The 19,694-nt window shown below is 51.9% G+C and overlaps 1 protein-coding gene and 1 long non-coding RNA gene across 3 annotated transcripts in view; one reads left to right on the forward strand and one right to left on the reverse strand.

Annotated features, from left to right (window-relative positions):
• The window catches only part of LOC120611243 (uncharacterized), a 20,336-nt gene continuing 642 nt past the window's right edge, over positions 1-19,694 (reverse strand). The window contains exons 2-3 of one of the 2 annotated variants that reach the window (XR_005655117.1): positions 18,216-18,267; positions 1-2,797 (exon numbers count right to left, since the gene is read on the reverse strand). This is a non-coding gene — a long non-coding RNA (uncharacterized LOC120611243). Of the gene's footprint in view, positions 2,798-18,060; positions 18,268-19,694 lie in introns of those variants that run through there. The other variant, XR_005655116.1, reaches the window with a different exon arrangement.
• SP2 (Sp2 transcription factor) overlaps positions 17,244-19,694 on the forward strand; it is a 27,400-nt gene continuing 24,949 nt past the window's right edge. Inside the window, exon 1 of the mRNA XM_039873699.1 lies at positions 17,244-17,419. Within this exon, the coding sequence (XP_039729633.1) occupies positions 17,383-17,419 (37 nt within the window). The 5' untranslated portion in view covers positions 17,244-17,382. The remainder of the gene's footprint in view (positions 17,420-19,694) is intronic.

The following is a 19,694-nucleotide window of genomic DNA, read 5'->3' on the forward strand; positions in this document are numbered from 1 at the left end:
TTGGGAGCTGGGATGGGGGAAGAAGGAGGGGGCTGGCTCCAGTGCCCTCTCCTCCACTCTGCAGGTGTAATTAGCCCTGGCAGATGAAAGGGCGTCTTTGAAAGCAGGCGAGATCCTTGTCTGTCAGCAGGGCGCTCTGGGTGGCATCGGCGGCTTATCCCGAAACCACACACGGCACCAGAGCCGAGCTGTCTGGGTGCTGCCCAGGAGGTGGGGGGCAGACCCAGGGGCCTGGGCCCTTGACTCCTCACTTCCCAATATCTTGGGGCTGGGCTCCCTGCCTCTTTGGGCAAGAGCTTCTCAAAACGAGAAGCCTCTGGAGGCTGGCAATGCCAATCCCAATGAGCTGATGCTTATCTGTCGAGCCTTAGGGGACAGGGTACTCCCTCCCCTCCCCCGCCAAGCTGGACAGGAGGCCAAGGACAATGACCCTAGGCAGTCCTTTCATCCTGAGATCTCAAAGCGCCATCTAATTTACCCCGCCTAGGTCGGGGACTTCCTCTAGAGTCCCTTTGGAGGGGTGTGGTCTGGGACCAGCAGTTTCCAGATGCCAGCTTGGATAGGAGCCCTGAGAGGACAAGGTCTTCCAGACTGTTCATCCTGCTCGGAACCTGGGAGTCTAGGAGAACCAGCAAAGTGGGGGTGATGAGACCGAACTCCGAAAGTGGGGCCGAAAGGGATCTTAAGGGAGCCTGAGTTTGAGACCCAAAGGGAATACTCTCTGATTCAACCCATCCCACCCCTCACAGATAGATTCAAACTCAGGCAAGGGATAAATCTCATGAACATGTGGAGTGGAAGAGGCTAGATACAAGAATATGCGGGATATGACTCCATTTATACGAAGAAGGTCGAAAACAGGCAAAAAAGCATCTACACTCTGAAGTCAGAATAGAGATGTCGTTACCCTTAGGGGATTGGGTAACCAGGAGGCGGCGAGGTGAGGGCTTTGGGGTAGGGTTGTGTTCTGTTCCTGTGCTACCTGCTGGGTACCCAGGTGTGTTCACTTGGTGAAAACTCATTCCACTTTTACTTATGATTTACTTATGTCATGTGCTTATGACTCTTTTCTATGTGCATAAGGGCTCTCACATCTGTCTCTTTCCTGGAAGTCACAGGGTTCACTCCAGAATAAAACCCTGGGGAAGCCAGATTCTAGAGAATTTCTTGACTGTGTGTAAGAAGCGGGGATACGAAGCTGTGCAGAACCCACACATTGCCATAGAAGCCCGCACCCCGTTCCCCACCGCTACCACCCCCACTCCAATACTCAACGCAAACACAATGATAGGTTTTACTTCGCTAAAAGCCAATGGATGCTTTGATGCCAAGGGAACCAATCAGATTGCCAGAATCCCTGCTCTCCTCTGCCCCACCCCCTCTATCTGCTCCTGAAATCCATTCCCAGTCAGGCCCCACCCCTCTTCTCCCATCCTGGTCAGCTGTCCCTTTCATCTCCCTCCTCTGCTTCAGGGCCTAAAAGAGGTAGCTGGGGAGAGGTGGAAGGGTGTTTGTGGAGGAGCCTTTGTTCCCCACCTCATCAAATAACATCCTTGCTTCTTCGTCCTTCCTCCATCCTGGAAAAGGGCAGGCGGCATTGCTTTCCTCCACTGCCACTGAGGGAGAGGGCTTTGAACTGGACCTTTGGGACAACTTCTTGATAGCTGAGGTGGTGAGAAGTATGGAGAGAGTGAGAAGAACCAGGAGGGCAATGAAGATTTTTTTGAAGACTGACCTGACTAGAGACAAGGGAGAAATGAGATCACCTTACAAAGGTCCTAAGCGCGCTGGGTTTCCACTGTAAGAATCTTCCTACCTAAGCATGAACACAATGAAGATGCTTGCTCCTGACATCTTATATCTGGCTGGGAAGAGATCTTCAATGTCTGGATCTCCTAGCCGGTACCCCTGAGCCCACAATCATACCAAATACTGAAACTCTGCCTGTGCTGTGTGACCTCAGGAGGGATCCACCTTTCCTGTTCTGAACTTAGTGGGTATACCACTGGCGACCTAGTCTCCACTGGTTTGGTGGTCTCTGTAACCTGGAGCCTAAGAGCTCACCTTTCTTGGTTTTCTGCCAAATCTCAGCACCTTCTAAGCACATCTTGTCTAAGTAGCATCCCTAAAACACACTGAGAAGAGGAATTTGTACTTTTCTGAACTTTCTTCCAGCAGGCAGAGTCCATAACCTTCTCAAGTATTCTGAAGGATCTTAATTTTGTTCACTAATTATATCAGAAGCACCCTGAACAGTGACTGGCACATAGTAGGAACTCTATAAATATTTGTTGGACAATGAAGGGTTCTTATGCTTGGAAAGTCCCTCCTCTAAAAGTATATCTGACATTTCTATGGCTGCCATTTAAGTTTTCAATCGTTCTGGTCCCAGAAGAGAGGTGTCATCTGCCATCAATTATGATCAATTAAGCACCTACTATGTGCAAACCTTTGTGATATGTGACTGTCTCTTCATAACTTAAGAGTCTTGGCTTTTCCCAATGCCTCTTACTGTCCTCCTCCGTGTCCAAGTCCAGGTTTCATTCAATTTCAATGGTCTATTCTCCAAGAATTACCCAAGATCTTGCTTTTCTATATATTTGTCCATTCCATTTCTTCTTTTGTCCCTATTTAAGAGAAGTGAAAAACTCCATTTCTGTCGCTCTGTCTCTGTGTGCCTCTGGCTCTGCATACCCAGCCTTCCGTTTCTTTGCTGGAGTTCCTGTTTCTTCCTTGGAGTGTCAGCGCGTCTCAGGATCTCTCTCTCTCTCTCCTTCCTTCACGACAAATATGTGAACTGGTGATTGAGAAATGGGAAAAGGAGGAAAAAAAAGAGAAGAAGCTCGAGTGGAATGTTTTTTTTCTCGGGTATCAGGGTCGCAGGTAGCTCCAGCCTTAACTGGGAACGTGTCTGGACAGGTATAAGTCCTGTCCAGATGTTGCACAATTCGAGGCGCGTGCCCAGAGTCCCATCTTGGGTCCAGTTCCCGGAGAAGGAGGGTCGGGGTGGGGGATGTATTCAGACAAAAAAAAATAGCCTTTCAGGTCCCTGTCCCAGAGACAGACCCTGGCCGGGTCTGCTCCACCTCACCCAGCTCGTGGGAGTAGGGGGAGGCAGAGAGGTTGTTTGCTGGGAAAGGACAGTTGGGGACGAGGAGGGGAGTTCCCTGTGTCTGGGCCGTGGGGGGGAGCTGCAGGCCGGCGGGGTGAGTAAGGCCCAGCGGACGCAGGAGGCTCAGTGGCGGCGGCAGCGATGGGGAGGAGGGTAATTACGCAGGGAGGCTCTCGCCACAGCACGTCCCCACAAATGAGAGGCCCCGGGCCCCAGACACCACACAACAAAGCAGGAGGCAATTATTTGGCTCCAGTGGGAGGGGACAGCCCTTTGCCGGCCCACTGCCGCTGAGGCCCCGGCCTCTGCTGAGGGCAAGGAGGGTGGAGGTGCTGGGACCACTCTCATCAGCCCCAAAGGGCAGGGGAGGGCCTGAGGGACTCCTGCTGGGTTCCCCTCAGAGGGAGTCCAGGTTTGGGAAGACAGAGCCGTGGGAGGCCCTCAGCCAGCCCGGAGCCTCCCACAAAACCTTGGGGAGGCCTCCTGGGCACTCCACAGCAGTGAGGCGATCAGGGCCTGGAGGTGGGCTGGAAAGCGCTTTGTTGGTTCTGGGGAAGCCTGTGGCCAACATCTGAACCCCCCTTCCCCAGCTGTGGCCACACAACTGGCAACCAGGTGGCTCTCAGACAGGTGGGGAAACCACAGAGGAGAGAGCAGGAGCCAGGGAGATTCCAGAGCACGTGGCCAGGCCTGGCATTCACACAACTGATACGCAAATCAAATGCAAATTTGTCAAACTCCCCCTTCCCCCCTCAAAAATCAATACATCTGGCCCTTTTGGAAGTAGAGCCGGTCAGATCAGCTGGAGGTGCCCCAGCCTCTGCTGACCTCTCTCTCCAGTTCTATCCGCCCATGTTTGCTACAGAAAAACTGTTAGCAAATGAACTCGGATTCATTTGGGACCTGCCTACAAAGGACTTTCCCCTCCTTAGATGAAAGAGCCCAAAGTACAGATGGGGAAAAAGAGGCCTTAAGAGATTCAGGTACTTTCCCCTGTTCTAACAGCCCACCTGGAGGATGGCAGAGCTCCTGGAGTCTTTGACAACAGCCCTAGGCTGTCAGCATGCTAGCTGGGGGAGGGGAAAGCGTGCAGGACTAGGAGCCCTAAAATCTGGTCTCAGCTCTGCCCCTAACGTGCTGTGTCATCTTGATCAAGTCACCCCTTCTCCGAAGCCTCAGTTTCCCTGAATGTCAAATGACCATCTCTGGAAAAAAGGCTCCTCTTGTACCAGGGCCACCCAGTGTTGCTGCCCAGAGGCCTTTGAGCCAACCATCCCCCTCTTCATCCTCACCAGCTCTCACCCCTCCCTGCTGCAGGCCAACGAAGGGTGAACCCCTCACCCCTGTCTTTCTCCATCTTCAAAACCTCACTCAAAATCCACTTCAGGAAGCTTCCCTGGACTGATCTTGCAGGCCTGATTACTGCTTTATGTTGGGATCCCCTCTATCTGTGAAAGGCTCAGTGTGTCCGCTTGCTTACATGTTGCTGAAAGAACTCCTAAGTCATTTTGAGAATGTGTATATAATCCCGTTGGGCCCCCACACCCCCACTTAGTGCTGGAGGCAAGGACTCTGCTGCCTCCATCAGACTAGAGTCTTCCCAAGGACTGGGGCTATATCCTTGGGACAGAGAGCCCTCATCAGGGTGGGACCGTGTACCACCATCAGATTAGGACTTTTCTCTAGGGTTGAAGACTGTCTCGGCTTCTCCTTCAACCTCCAGGCATGAACAAGGTGGCAGCTTTTGCTGTCTCCCTCTCCTGCCCAGGAGTGATTCTGCCTCTTCCTTCTTCAGGAAATTCTGGCCTGGCATCTTCTTGCTCTTCCTCCTCCTCCCCCAGCCTCCTGCCTCCCTCATCCCTGTCTAGGGCCTCAGGGCAAGTATTTACCATCTGCTGTCTGCAATCTGGATCCCAGGCTCCCTGCTGCCCCCAGTGCCTGGGACCCCTGTCTGGCTGCGCTCTACCATTAGAACTGCCTTCACTACCCCCAGAACGCCTGGGTCCTTTGCTCCCTCCCCTCCCAGGCTTCCTGGAGCTGGCAATGCCAGGGCTCCTAAAGTTCTAGACTGTCCTCTCTACTGCCCTAGAGTTGAAAAGGCTGTCGAAGTAAGCCTGGGGGTCCCACTACAGCTGCAGGCACCTTCCCGTGGCTCCCTCCTCCACATCTTCTTTGTCTTCACCTCAGGGAAACTCCTTACCTTGGAACCCCACCACTTTCTTTTAATTTGCATACTACATATTTATTGGTCCACCCCCAGCGAATAAATGCAAACGCAGTGCAAACCAGATGCGAAGAGGCAGCAACCCTGAATGGTCCTGGCGCAAGTAGAGGACTTCATCTCTGCAAAAGCCGGGGTTCTCTTTCCGGAGATGGTAATTTGACATTCAGGAAAACGGAGGCTGGGAGAGGAGTGACTGATTTCATGCATTCCTGGCTGGGATACCTGGTCTTTTGGAAAATTCCAGGGGCCACTGACCTGAGTTGTGCAACAGGTGTGCTTGTCTCTTCCTTAGACCTCATCCAGCTGTGGCTCTTCTTCCATGCAGTTTTGATAATTTTCCTTCTTTATGACTCCCCCCTTCACTGGCTCCTGCCACTCCTTGCCTTAGGCACAGGAGCCCTGTGCCCTACCATTGTTCCCTGCAGGTGGGTGACAGAGGTGAGTCTTCCCGTGGAATCTGAGGAGAGCTGAGGTGCCTCACCTGCCCCGGTGAGAGCCACCCACCAACCTGCCCTGGCACCTAAAATCCCTACCAGTTTCTGTGAGTGCCACATACATATGTAGATGCGTTGTTTAAAGACGTATGACACTGGGGGGGTCTTGCTGAGGTATTCTGGCATTGCCACCTCAGCAAAAAGCAAGAACTTGGGACTCTCCCTCCCCACCAACTGGGGTTGTTGGAGAGGCCAAGGAAGAAGGCTTGGAGTGAAAGGAGGGGCATTCCCTGTCTAGAAATGCCTGCGATCGACGGATGTTTATTAAACACTTGCTATGTCCCAGGCACTGAGCTGGGCACTCAGGATGTGGTGGCGAACAAGAGAGCCTGGCTGTACACAGCACAAGGGGGTGCTTCTCTAGCTTGAATTACACCAGCATCACCTGGGGGTGCTCATTAATATGAAAGGTCCCTAACCCCTCTTGACTCAGTACATCTTTGGGGGACCAGGAATGTGCATTTAGACAATCATTTCCCAGTGATGTTGATGCAGGTAGTCTGAGGACCACACTCTAAAAAGCCCTGGTGGCATGTCCTGTGTTCTGAGAACAGCCAAGAGTTACAAGGCCCCAGGGAGGCAGAGAGAGGAGGAAGGTGCTGTGAGGAAGTCAGCTGGGGTAGGAGGGGAGAAACAGGGTCTTCTTCCCAGGGCCTGATGGTCCCTCTCCTGGTCCCTCACCATCACTACAGAGTAGGCCCGCCTCCCTCTCCTGGTGCTGCCCCTCGCTCCTCACAGACACTCAGCCCTCCCAGTGCCCTGTTGATTCCTATCCTTCATCTCCTTTGGGGTGTCAGGGAGTCCATCAATAGGGAGAGATGGCAGAGCTGTTTAGCAGAGACCCCAGACCACACCTGGAATCAGTGACCAGACTAAAGAGAGAGGGGCTGAGAGGAAGGGATTTGAGGAAGCAGAAAGAGAGATTGTGAGCGGAGGAGGCCAAAGGAGGGAGCCTGCCCCTCCTCTCCTCCCGCGCCCAGCGTTTGATGCTGGGGGTGCTGAGACATCTCCCCTCCCGGAAACTCAAGGCCAGACAGATAAACACAGATGGAGGGAGAGACTCAGCTGCTTTATTTATGGGCCGGGTGACAGGCCCTCTCCTGTCTTGGAGTCACTAATCTACTGAGCGGAAGAGACATCCCACCCCCTCAACACTGCCACTGTCTTCCCTCCCTCCTGAGACTGGGGCGCAGCCTGGCTCTGAGCCACCCCCAGCCAGTCAGGCGCTGGCCAGTGGTGCCAGCTCCTGTGGGCTGGGGAAGAGTGTCCAGGGGCCCAAGAGATAAAACTGAGACCACACATCCCACTCCTTGTCCCTCCCCTATGTCCCACCCTGTTTTGAATGGACCATCTGGAGCCTTTGGCTCTGCCAAGGAGACTCACCCCCATAAACGTGCCTGGGGACAAGAGGCGCCTCGGCCATCGAAATTCTTCCTATTGAGAAGTCGGACAGTCTAAGTGTCTTGACTTGGGGAAGTGCCTGAGGAAACCTCCTGGGCTGGCCCAGCTTAGGCCTGTCCTGAGCAGGGGCTGATGGAGATTCTCTGATGTCCCTTTGGGATCAGACCCAGAGCTGAAGGATCCTGTCCGCCTGCAGTGTGTCCTTCTGATGAACTCTCTCTAATGGCAATTAGCTCCTACATAAAGAGGGCTTTGGGGACCCATGTTAATTCCTTCTTTCTACCTTTGCCTTCTCCCCAACCATCCACACTAAACCATGCCTGTTCCTGGCAAACTCTTACGAAGGGTTAAACCCCACTGTGGCTATTGGAGATGGGGCCAGCAGTGGCCAGGCCTCCCATCAGCTGGAAGGCATGGATTTCTCTGGCCCCCTGCCCTGCACCCAGCTGCACAGCCCCTTCATCCTGCCATTTTTATCTGGGACTACCCCAAATTTGGGTAAGAGGAGAAGTAACTCAGCCTTCCAAGAAGAACGGGTCCTTCAGGCCCTGGGATTGGAGGTCAGAGAGCAGCTAAAGGGCAGGAAGAGGAGGATGAGAGGGAGGGGGCAGACCCCTGCCTGGCGGTGGCTTTGAGGCCAAACACAGGGAGCATTTAATGCCTTGGAGATTCGGAGATCTGGCTCATAGGATCAGACGACTGGCTCCCTGACTCACTGCGGCCACCACCGGGACCTGTTCAACTGGCCTCTCTCTCTTTTTCATTTAAGTGACTTTGGGTCATCCCTAGGCCGGGGAGGAACTTCACCAACGTGACAAGCCTCCCCTCCCCCACCCGTGCACTCCTTCCCTGTCTGTCTTCCAGGCCTCCATGCCTCCTCTTCCTTCTTCACTTCATCCTAGCACCCTCCCCTCAGCCTGGGGAAAAAGGATTTGGAATCCTGGCTCAGGTTTACTGTGAAGTCTCAGGCAGTTTCTTCTTTGGATAAATAGACATTGCTTACGGAGAAATGACATTCACTGGCCTCTCCCGCTAAATCTATTTCACGTTCTTCTCTAGGAAGCTTCGCCCCAATGACTGCACTCAGCCTCCCTCCCTAGATGGTCTCCTAGCACCACCTCAAGAATCCCACTCCTTTGCTATCTGTCCTTGTTCTGAGGATGACTCAGGAGTGCATTCTCTCTTCCCCATCAGACTGGGGAGGCTCCCCTATCTGACCAACTGCTCCCTGAAAGGGTCCCCCAGAACTGCTCCCAGCTCTAGCACAGGACCCTAAGCACTGGCAGGGGGATTCAACAGCATAGGAGAGAAGAAGGGAGGAGTAGGGAAGGCAAAATCGTTCCCCAACTCATGTAAACACATCCAAAGGTAAGCCAGGGGGCGAAGGGAGCACATGGAGAGGCTTCCCAGTACAGATGACTTTTAAGTTGAAACTGAAAAGAAGGAAAGAAGAAGAGAGAGCATTGTCCTTCAAGATTTTCCCGAGAGCTTCACAGCCCCTCCTTCCTCCCCCGCCTCCCCATGCCAGCTTGCTGCTTCCTTCTTGGAGGCCCAACACCGAAGGCGGTGAGGTCTGCCCCATCTCTTTTGTAAAATCATGGTGTTCCCTCCTTCTCCTACTTGCCGGCCCCACCCACCCACCTGAGGGCCCTGGCTCCATGCCAAGTGTCAATGTGTTCAGCCCCACCCAGGGTCCTTACTGAGGGCAGAACCGGCTCCCCTCAAAGCAGCTGCCCCCTGAGTCACCCCCCACCTTGTCCCCAGGAGAGTCAGTATGGATTCGTGGAGCAGCCTGTGACCACTCTGAACTCAGGGGCACGTCTCTAACCATGACAGAGAAGGCGGATGCGTTCCACCTTCAGTGAGTTTTCACCTCCTTCTGTGTGCCCTCCTCCTTCAGGAGATTCGGAATCCATGATCTGGGAGAGGTCATTGTGTCCATCTTCCTGCCCATATTCAACCCTCCATCATCCCCTAAGCATCTCTATTGGATTTGAGACCACTGCCGCCCTGGTAAAGAAGCCATTATATTCCTTCCTGGTCTCCTGAAGCAATGAGAGGCACAGCCCCTACTACTCTCCACTCTGTGGGGACAGTCGAGCCCTAACTTGATAACCATCTTCATTGCCGTACTCTCTGCTCCAGGCCTCTGAGATTGCCCATGCTGACCACAGCTCTCCTTGCTCCCTCCTGGAGATAATGGACTTGACCTGTCCACCTGAGTCTCAGCCAGAGACCCACACAGAGCCACCAGGCCAGCTGGCTTCTGTGCCTCCCATTCTGAAGGCTACCTCTCTAAGCCTGAACGACTGCAGTCCCATCCTGGTTTCTAATGGGCAGAAAGCTGCTGCCCAAGAAGTCTCCTCCCTGTTGCCAGCCGCCTGAAAAGCTACTAAGAGCTCTCATTTACTGAGCTCTTCCGGTGGGCCAGGCTTTAACCTTCACGACAATACCTGAGGTGGGTCCTATTATGACCCCATGTTGCAGACGAGGAAATAGAGGTTCTGAAAGGTGACGGTGACACTTCCTAACCAGAATGCAGCCCTCTTTGGGTCAAAGCCAGAACTACTGTTCTATGGACAACAGGAGTGCCCCGCTATGGACAAAGCTCTGCTTTGGGAAACTGAGGAAAGGGGCAGAGGACAAATGAGGCACGACCCTCTCTCGGGAAGACACCTTCCCCCGGAGCAGTCAGTCTGATGGAGGAGACAAGACCAGTGTCCTCTGGGAGGTTCTGGTCTGAGAGAGAAGTCAGATTGTATTGAAAAATCAGTAATTCCCTGAACCGTGAGCCAACATCCAAGGCGGCACCAGCCAAAGGCCTCCACAGCCACGCCGTCGCCCCAGCTCCCTGCTGGCCCCTCCTGGGGACAAACAGAGATGGGATTCCTCCTCTTCCCTGAGTTGCTAGAGCATAGGACTAGAGAAGACCCCTTTCTGAGACTGAGGGACACTTGGGAGATGCAAAGACCTATGGATCTCAGGGCTATGGTATCACTTGGAGGAAACGTCTCTATCCCGTCTGGAAGCAGGTGGGGGGGCGGGCGAGGGGAGTGGTAGCTGGGATGGACTCTGAGGGCATCCTGGAAATCCAATCTGTCCCATTTCCTCTTCCTCAACCTGGCCAAGGTCTGCGCATTATGATGGTGTGGGCAATAAAAAGTGTCTAATTAGTTGTTGTCCGGCGGAGGCTGCTCCCTGTTTCCCTTGGTGGGGGCGGGAAACTAGCTGAGTCAGTTTCACTTTTGTTATTACCCAGCTTCCCCACGGTTGCTGGGTGCTAGCGGAAGCTGGGTACCCAGGGGAGTTCGCAGCTAGTCCTCCACGTTACTGGAGGTGGGGGTAATCCGGGGAGGCTAATCCCTGGTAGGCAGACGTCCCCCAGAGAGGACCAGAATGTACGGCCACACTGCTCCTAGCCCGAAGAAAGAGGACGGCACCGCTGTTGGCCTCTGTGGGAGTTGGGAGTTGGTGCAGAGGATGCCCTTGGCCCTGGCCTCAGTGAGAGCTAGCGCCCCTTCTGCAGTAGAGGGCAGTGGCGAAGAACCTGGGCTCTGCAGCCAGACTTCCTGGGTTGGAATTCTGACTGTGCCATTATCCAGCTGGTGATTCTGGGCAAATTACTTAAGCTCGCTATGCCTCAACTGTCTCATCTGTAAAGTGGGGCTAAGTGCATGTGAAGTGCTTAGAGCAGTGCCTGGCATGTAGTAAATGCTCAAGAAATGGTAGCCACTAGCACTGCCTTGGCCTGGCAGTGAGAGTGGGGAGATGGGATGCAAGTCGGGCCAAATCTGGACATGGTGGGGTGGGGGAGGGGTGGGGGAGGTGACTTCCATGGCAGAGAGCGTGGGTTTCCCAAAGTCCTCTGTACCGGTAATGAAAGACCGGGAGGGTCAGTGAGACCCTGGAGTGGGAAGTTCTCTGCCTGCGAGGCTGCGTTCTACCCCATCATGGAGCCCTCTCTCCTACAGCCCACCTTGCCTCTCCCCACCTTCAGCTTTACCTTTGATTCTGGGAAGGGCAGAACCAAGCACAGGCTCCTCACTTTCCTGGCAAACCTGCCGGCATCCCCCGCCCAAGGCTGCATCCTCTCCTCTGGGAACAGACCGTTCCCTCCACTAGAGACGCCCTGTCCTTCTGCAGCTCTCACCTTGTCCTCCTTCCCGAGACTGTCCTATGCTCCCTTCTCCAGCCAGATGTTCCCAGGCACAAGCCCACCCCTCTCTTCCTGCCCCAGGCCTGAGACTCACCCCAGGGCCTGCGACCTGACCCCTTCCCTCTGGCCTAGTCCTGAGTGAGTGTCCAGTCTCTCCCATCAGACTGGGAAGTTAAGAACTGTTTTACTGCAGAATCCACTGGACTCTTAAAGTCATCCATGACCCATCCGGGTTTCAGCTGCTATTACCCCCTTTCCCATTCCTCAGGCTCCCCATTTTGATCCAGAGAAGCGGCATAGTCACTGGGCTGCTTGCCACTTCTGACTGCACCTGGGGGCTTGGCAGACAGACAGCCACCTGTCTCAGGAGGCTCAGGTGGATGCTGGCAGGCAGTGGAGGCTAAGGGCCTCCCAACCAGAGACCCCCCAGAAGCCCCTCCAGTCCTGGAAGCTGCCACAGCAGACCTTTCAGTTACAGGGTCCAAACCTGGCCAGGCAGCGGCTGATGCCAGAGAAGCGAGGGAGGGGGAGGCCCCAGAAAGCCCCCACCCACGGCTGTCCTCAGAAATCCTTTCGCCTGTGTTCTCTGCCACTGCTCTGCCGTTTGCTCTCTCTTGGGGGAAGAGATGCTTATGGGTGAGGGGTGGAGTGGGAGGAACACTGCTTGGCCCTTAGGGGGACAGCCAAGATTTATGGGACTGGAATTTTACAGGCTGGGGAGAGGCCCTAGGCAGGAGCTGTGGAGCCCTACAGAGGAGCTAAACGCATAAAACCTCCCAACATGAAAGTTGAAGCAGCAGGCCCCCCCAGGCCAGCGAGTGGTGAGAGATTTACAGCTCTTGCACAAGGCCTGGAAGGGGCCTGGGGAGCTGCAAGGACACTTCAGAGCCAAAATAACTCCCCGCCAAGGCCTTTACCTTTCTCCTCTAGGAAAAAAATTACTCACCAATAGAACAGGTTGGAGCTGCCAGAAAGATGCTTATCATGGTGGGGACCCCGCCCCACCTGGAGACTAGGTGACTCCCAACTTCCTCCCCCACCCTAGACTCTCCTCTCTGCCTTTAGGTCAGGGAGACGTGCCTAGGGCAAGGTGGGGGGAGTGGAAGGGAATATCTTCCAGAAAAGACCTCCCTCTGTTGACAGTGGGGCTCATGCTCCCGTGGTCCCTTTTCCCAGACAAAGAAAGGGCAACAGCGGCCTGGAAGTGGGGACAGGAGTGTGGGTGGGCTCTGGCCAATTCTGGAAGAGTCCCGATATTGAAGGCGTACTTTTGGAGTGTGTACATAGGGTAGGAGTCTTCCCTGAAGGGAGACAAAGATGGCACAATAAGGGTGCAGAAACACAGAAAGCCTCTGTGCTTGGCGGCCATCTCTCAGTTCAGCCCATGAGCCGAAAGGCTGAGCTGGGAATCTCACGAGCCAAAGGTGCCCAGCTTGGGCACCATACCCTCAGTCCATGCCCACCAATCCAGCTGCCAGTGTTCCCTTGGGCTGGATCCTTGGCTCCTTCCCCACCCATGAAGGATTACCTAGTGGCCAGTGGCCCTGTGTATAGGGCTTGACATCACTGGGGGCAGCTCAGCTGGTTTAAGGGTATGTTTCTGCCTCCTCCCAGACTCTGGACTCTGCACCTCATAACCCTGGTCCCCCAGGACCCCTGCACCAGAATGGAGAAGCCCTGATCCTTGGCTGGGTGGGGGAGAGGTGCACTGCTAACCACTTAAAAGGGCCAGGTAAGCATCTGGGACAGGTGAGGAGACAGCCTTTGAACTGGGATTGGGGCGGGGCTGCTGCCGGAAGATGGAAATCCTGGGCCAGGGCCTTGTCACACTGTAGGGAGAGAAATGGGGAGGAAGCTCCATAAAAGGCTGACCCACCTTCTCTGCAGCCCGACCTTCCCCTCTCCACTCCTTAGTCCAGCCTCCCGCGACCACAATTGGCACTGAGACAGCCAACTGAGTAATGTCTCGGGTGCCCAGGCAGGTGGGCACACACTTGCCCATTGTCAGGCCCCACCCTGAGTGGTCAATCAACACTCCCCAGGAATGGGTCAGGGGCACAGTGGGGAGGGGACAGAGGCAATGCCCTTCCAACTAGGGCACTGCTCTAATCCAGCCCAATAGGCAAGAGGTTGGGGTGCGGAGCTGGTACTGGGGAAGTTGGTTGGGGGAGCAGCCATACTGTCCTTTCATTCTATATCCTGCTGATTGGTAGGCAGGAATACAAGGCTACCTTGAGGTCAGTGCTCTAACAGTGAGGGGAGGAAGCCAGAGAGGAAAGATGGCCTTGCTCCCTTGGCCCCCAAGCTTCCTGCCACCAGCTTCAGACTACAGGCTCAAGGAGGAGTGGGCCGGGCTGGTCAGGACCTGCCTCCAGCCTGCTTTCCTCCCAAGCAGGTCGGGGAAAATTACTCTCCTAGTACTGCTTTTTATTTTTTGAAACCAGATCAAAGTGGGACCCAGCTGGGAGCCCTAGTAAAATCTCAGCAATGTGGAGCCTGGGAGTTTCAGCTGGGAAACCAGGAGCTGGGGGAGGGACTGTCCCAGGCCCTGGCTTCAGGGGTCAGGGGGTCAGAGGCACAAGGAGAGTCAGGAGTGAAGCTGGTAGGTGGGGGCCAGTAAAGAAGAATCAGAGACTTGAAGAATCCAGTCCGGGCTGCCATGACGTAGGTTTCCACTGCTCTTCTCTCCACATATAACTCTCAATCCCAGTGTCCAAGCCTATTGGGACCATAGTCCATATGAGCCAAATGTCATCTTACTTTTACCTCACTGCTCTTGGCTGTCACCTGCTCCAGGGCATTACTTTGTATAAGCAGGAAGCTCTTAGATTAGATAACCTTGCTCCCTCCTGCTGTAAACAAAAGCACATTCCCCCTTTCCATGCCTGAGATCAGACTAGAAAAAAGCGTCTCCTGGTTTCTGTTGTACTTTCCCGGTGAAGACTGGAAGCTGAGATGGAGTCATGTGCCTCAGCATCATCTCTCCCCTCCTCCGCTTGCTCCTGTCCTCAGTGTCTTCTTGTGTGGGCCAAAGAATTGCCATTCTTGCTGGCAAGGCCTTCTCCTTTCTCTCTAGGGCCACCCCATCCCATCTCCTGCTAGGAATCACGTGGCATCTCCAATACCGTAGCTGGAAGAGGTTAGCGGGGTTCTTCATCCACACTGGTTTTCAGGATGAACATATGCCTGGCACTATCAGTGGGGGACACATTGTGTGGGGGCCTCAGACACATTTCTTTCTTCATGACTCCCGAAGTCAGGAGAGGCTCGGTCCTGGCATGCTGCCCGACACGAGGTATGTCCAACAGCACGGACAAAGATTTTTCCAGAGCTTTGGCTGGCCCTGAGAAGGCCTCCTCAGTGATAACTGGGAGGCCCTCCTTGTTACCCCAGGTAACCATCTTTTACCCCAGTTCCAGCTTCTATCAGATGTTGAGGTCCTTGGCAAGGCAGATTTAGGATGGACAGTGAGCCTGTGTATGTGTGTGCGTGTGTGTGTACGTGTATGTACACAGGCACACACACTTAGGTGGGTCTGGATAGAGAGAAAAGGAAGGAGAGAGATCTACTCTACAAATTCTACTGTCACTAATACACCGTGTGACCTTAGCCGACTCCATCACCTTCTATAGTTTCCCCTGGTCATAAAATATGGGGTTAATTGTCCCTCGTAGGGAAGCTGGGAGAGGTAATTGGGCGATGGCTCTGAAGTGTCTAGGAAGGGAAGGAGATCTATAAATATAAGGGATCATTAGAGGGTATAACAGCCATTTTTGTGGGCCCCAGTGTTATTATTAATATTATTATTGTTATTGTTATCTCCAACGTCACCCACTTCCCGAGTCTCTGCCAGCTGGGTCGGCACTTCCAGGTGAAGAAGTTAGGCTCCTGAACCCAGCATCCCAGCCAGTGGCCTCACTGAATCCATACCCTCCACACTAAGGGTGTCTGGGAACCCTCATGAAGCTAGTCACGGCAACAGAGATGGGGCTTAGACAGAAGGGAGTTGGGGACTCAGAAGAGAGAAGGAGACGGTGTCCACCAGAAGAAAGTCACAACCAACCCCCTTTTGTCCCCAGGGATGTTTCCAGTCCGCTGTCAGAGCAGACATGGAGCTGTGGTTGTAGGGCCAGGAGGGGTGCCGAGGGCTGAGTGGAGAGAGGATGCTGCTACCAGAGGCAGTCAAATGAGCTGGTACGTAGGAAATGATTCCTTGAAGAGGCAAATGGCTCTTTACAAGGAATCTTTGTAGTGGCTAGACCATACTCTGTTTCTGGCAAACAGTAGCCGCTCAGTGCATGCTTATTAAATGGAATTTCCACACCTGCCTTTCCTTCCTGTAAGGTTAAAAACTCTATGTATTGCTTATCTGAGAGTTGTGGGAGAGTGGATCTTGAAGGTTCTCATCACGAGAAAAAAAAAGATAATTTTGTATGGTGACAGATGGTAACTAGACCTGTTGTATGATCATTTCACAATATATACAAATATCAAGTTATTATGCGGTACACTCGAAACTAGTGTCATGTTATATTTCAATTATACTTCCAAACAAAACACAACAAAACCCGGCGCCTGATTTGGAAATGCCTTGGGCGCCCCCTGGTGGTGACACACAAAAGCTGAGAGGGCACTAGTGCCTTCCACCCTAAAGGGCTCCTTCTCTCTTAGGGTTTGGGGCTTCCCTTTCTTCTTTAGCTCCACAGACCTCATCCCAAGAGGACTGGGGGTAGAAACAACCAGAGAAGAAGGAAGAACCCTGTGGGGAAGGATGGGTGGAATGTCTTTGCTGGAAGATTCCATGGCAGTTGGTGGACAGCCATCGGTCTAGGCAGGGGAACCAGGGGACAGAGGGAGTTGATGAGTCAGATTGTGGGTTAGGAGGGGCATCCCTGGGCAGTGGAGAAAGAGGGGTAGCTGTGTGTGTGCACCTGGGGTGCGGAGTGGGGTAACTGCCGAAGTATAATAGGGAGATGCATATTATAGCCTCTGCCAATTTTTCACGCTCACAGAAGATTGAGAAAACCTAGATAATTGAAATCATAGAAGGACTTGGGAGGGGAAAAGTAACCATAATTTATTTAAACTAGGTGTTTGCCCCATCAAATCTTTCTCTGGGCTTGTGAGTGCCTGGGATGGTTTGAAATGTCTGCAACTTTGATTTCTCTGTAGGTGGAAAGAGAAGAGGTCTAGAAAACCAGAGGAGGGAAAGGAGAGAAGCAGAGGCTACTGGGAATATCCTTAAGGCAGAAGAGCGTCTTTAGAAGGATGAGCTGGCCATAACTCTTCAAAAATAAAGAATAAAGCTTGGGTTGTAGCTATGAGTGAGGAACAACAGGGAGTCAAGGGCTGGGACATTGATATTGATATTGATATTCTTCTAGTTTCTGGACATCCAGCACCAGTTGGAACATGTGGTTCCTTTTATAGGAGGCCCCAGAGGAATTTAGAGTTTCTTAAGGGCAGAGACTGTGGTTCTGCATCCATCCATCTCTCCCTCTGGTGCCCTCAGCATCCTTGGGGATAGATGCTCTCTTTGGTGCTAATGAGTTAGATGGGGGCAGCTACATGCAGAAGAGAAAGACAAGGAGAATGTCAGGAAGCAGGAAAAGCCTGGAAAAATGAAGAGGGAAGAAGTAAAAAGGCAGACTGAGGAGAAGTGAAATGGAGGTAGAGGAAGCTGGGCTTGGAAGAGAAGGGGATAAGCCCATGGAGTGTTAGAAGAATACAGTCAGTAAGTCAATCAACAAATATTCACTGTGTTCCTACTATATATTGAGCAATGTGCTGGAAGTGGAAGATGCAGTGGTGAACAAGACAAAAAAGGAGATTTTAGGGGTGGAGAACGGGAAGCTTTGTAAGTTAGAAACGAGGTGAAAGTGATAACTTAGAGCAGGAAGAGGCTGAAAGCAGTTGGAAACAAGAAGGAAAATATCACCGAAAGAGAACCTGCCCAAGAACCAGATGCACCAGGGAAGAGATATCTCCCTGATTGATGGTGCGATACAACAGGAACCACCAGACCGAGGCAGGTAGGGTGGGGAGGGGAGACATTCAAAAAGGGAAGGGACAAGAATGATTGGGGGTGGAGGGAACAGACTGTTCATGGATTTTTTTCACTTGGGCACCCCCAGTGGGAAAATATCTTTGGACTGAAGAATGGTTCTCAATATTTGGCTGCTCTCTGGAATCACTTGAGGAACTTTTTAATACTGTCACCTGGGTCCCACCTCCAGAAATTCTGATTTCCTTGGCCTGGGATGGGATTCAGACTTCAGAATTGATTAAAAGCTCTCCGGTGAGTCTAGAGTGTAATCAGAGAGCAAGCAGGCATTTAGAGGCTGGCTGCCTGGCCTCCTTCCTCTTTGCTGAGGACAGAGCCATCTTGAAAGAAGCGATCTGTAGGAAGGGAAGTTGTGAGGTGGTTTGGGGGAGCTGTATATGAGGCTCAAAGACTCTGACAGTCCTGACAAAAGTATAAGGGGGTTCTCTTTTTAGAAAGTATCCCCTTCCTTAGCCATTCCTCTGGTAAGAGAAGAGCCAGATAGGCTAGAAATAAAGAAAAAAACAAGAAAATAGTGGCCTTCAAGAGGGAAGAACCATTCAAGTAACTCAAAACTGCTGCAAAATTCTTCTAAGTTTTTGTACCCTGTCTTCCCACCCACATGCATGCTTTTTTTTTTGGTCTTCACTTCTGCTGTCTTCATGATGGGGCCTCTGGGGTGGGAGAAGCACAGCTGCCCCCAGCTTTCTTCCCACAAGAGGTTTGGCAGTGGCCCAGCAGGATATTCAACCCCACCTCCCCCCTCAAATCCCTGAGTCACAAACCTGGGTGGAGTCCTTAGCTTGACTGTGAAGCAATCTTAACTTGAAAAATGGCCTGGGAAAAGAACGTATGGTCTATATAAACAAGTCACGTGAAAATATAATTGTATGCAAATATTCATTCTTTAACTCAGCATACATTTCCTGCCATTCCTCCAAGTACTGGCCTCAATCCTTCCACTGTAGCTCCGTTTAGCAGGGAGTCAGAAGTGAAAAAAGTGTGTAATGTACTCATATTTATGCAGTGTGAGTGAATGAAGCCCTTTGCATGTGTCAAGAACAGTCCAGAGAAGGAAAAAGCTATGACTGAGTGGCAGTTCAGTGTTTAGACTTTGTGGAGTCTTAAAGGATGCATAGGAGTTTGCCAAAAGAAAGATTAGGTAGGAAGGAAAATAGTAGAGAAGCATAAATGTTTAGGATCTGTGAAATCTTTCCTTGAGGCAAAAAGAGAGGATTTGTAGGAAGGGAATGGGGTGGGGGAAGGAGATAACGTATGAAATGTATACGAGTAAAGAATGTGAAGGACCTTGTTTGCCTAAAAAGGAGTTTGGGCTTTTAACCTAGAAAGGTATAGGGAGCCAATGAAGGATCTTAACCAGAGGAGTGATATCTTTGTAAAGTCTTGTCTTTCAAAGACTGAAGCTGAGAGGGGTAGACTGGAAGAGACTATTAACATTTATTCAGTAATTACTGTGCATTAGGCATTCTGCTCAGTATTTTTGCTTTTGTTTTTGTTTTCTGCTTGCTATTTTATATTATTTTTATCACACCAACCCTTTGACAGTGTTTTTCAAACTGCCGATAAAGGACAGAAAAAAAAAGAGAGAAAGAAAATAAGAAAAAAAAAAGGAAGGAAGAAAAAGAGAAAGAAAGGCGATAGGATAGGATGGGAAATATCAGCACATCACAGGTAGTAAAAGTAAGTATTGTTTTTGAAAACTTTTCCTATACACTCTCATAGGAGTATAAGTATCCTGGACCAGGATGCAAATATATTTCCTACTGTGAGTTAAGGTTTAAAAAAAAGAAAGAAAGCCACTGCTCTAAAGTGTAGGTGGATTAGCCTCATTTTACAGATGAGGACACAGGCTCAGAGAGTTTCGGTACCCGGCCTGTCTGCAAGTGGGATGTGTTAGTTTCGAACCCAGGCTGGTCTGAAGCCAGAACCGATTCTTTCTCACTCATGCCTTTTCTCACTCATGCCGTGTAGCCTTCCTAAGTTACACGTCTACAGGAAAAAGACCTAGGAGAGGAAGATAAACCTATCCTGGTAGCATTGCCAAGTGCTTTACTCACAGCACCTCTTTCAAAGAGGAACGTGGGATAGACACCAATTCTGTCTAATTGTATGCAAATATTAATTTGCATACAATTGAATATTTGTGTGCTGGTTAGAATGCATATTCCAAGGAGTGCCCCCAGACGTGCATAAGATTGGGAAACAGCAGGGGCGATCTACTTTTAGAGAGCTTCAGGTGATTC

This window comes from Pteropus medius, unplaced genomic scaffold (genome assembly GCF_902729225.1).
Source record: "Pteropus medius unplaced genomic scaffold, Ma_sr-lr_union100, whole genome shotgun sequence".
NCBI classification, from domain to species: Eukaryota; Metazoa; Chordata; class Mammalia; order Chiroptera; family Pteropodidae; genus Pteropus; species Pteropus medius.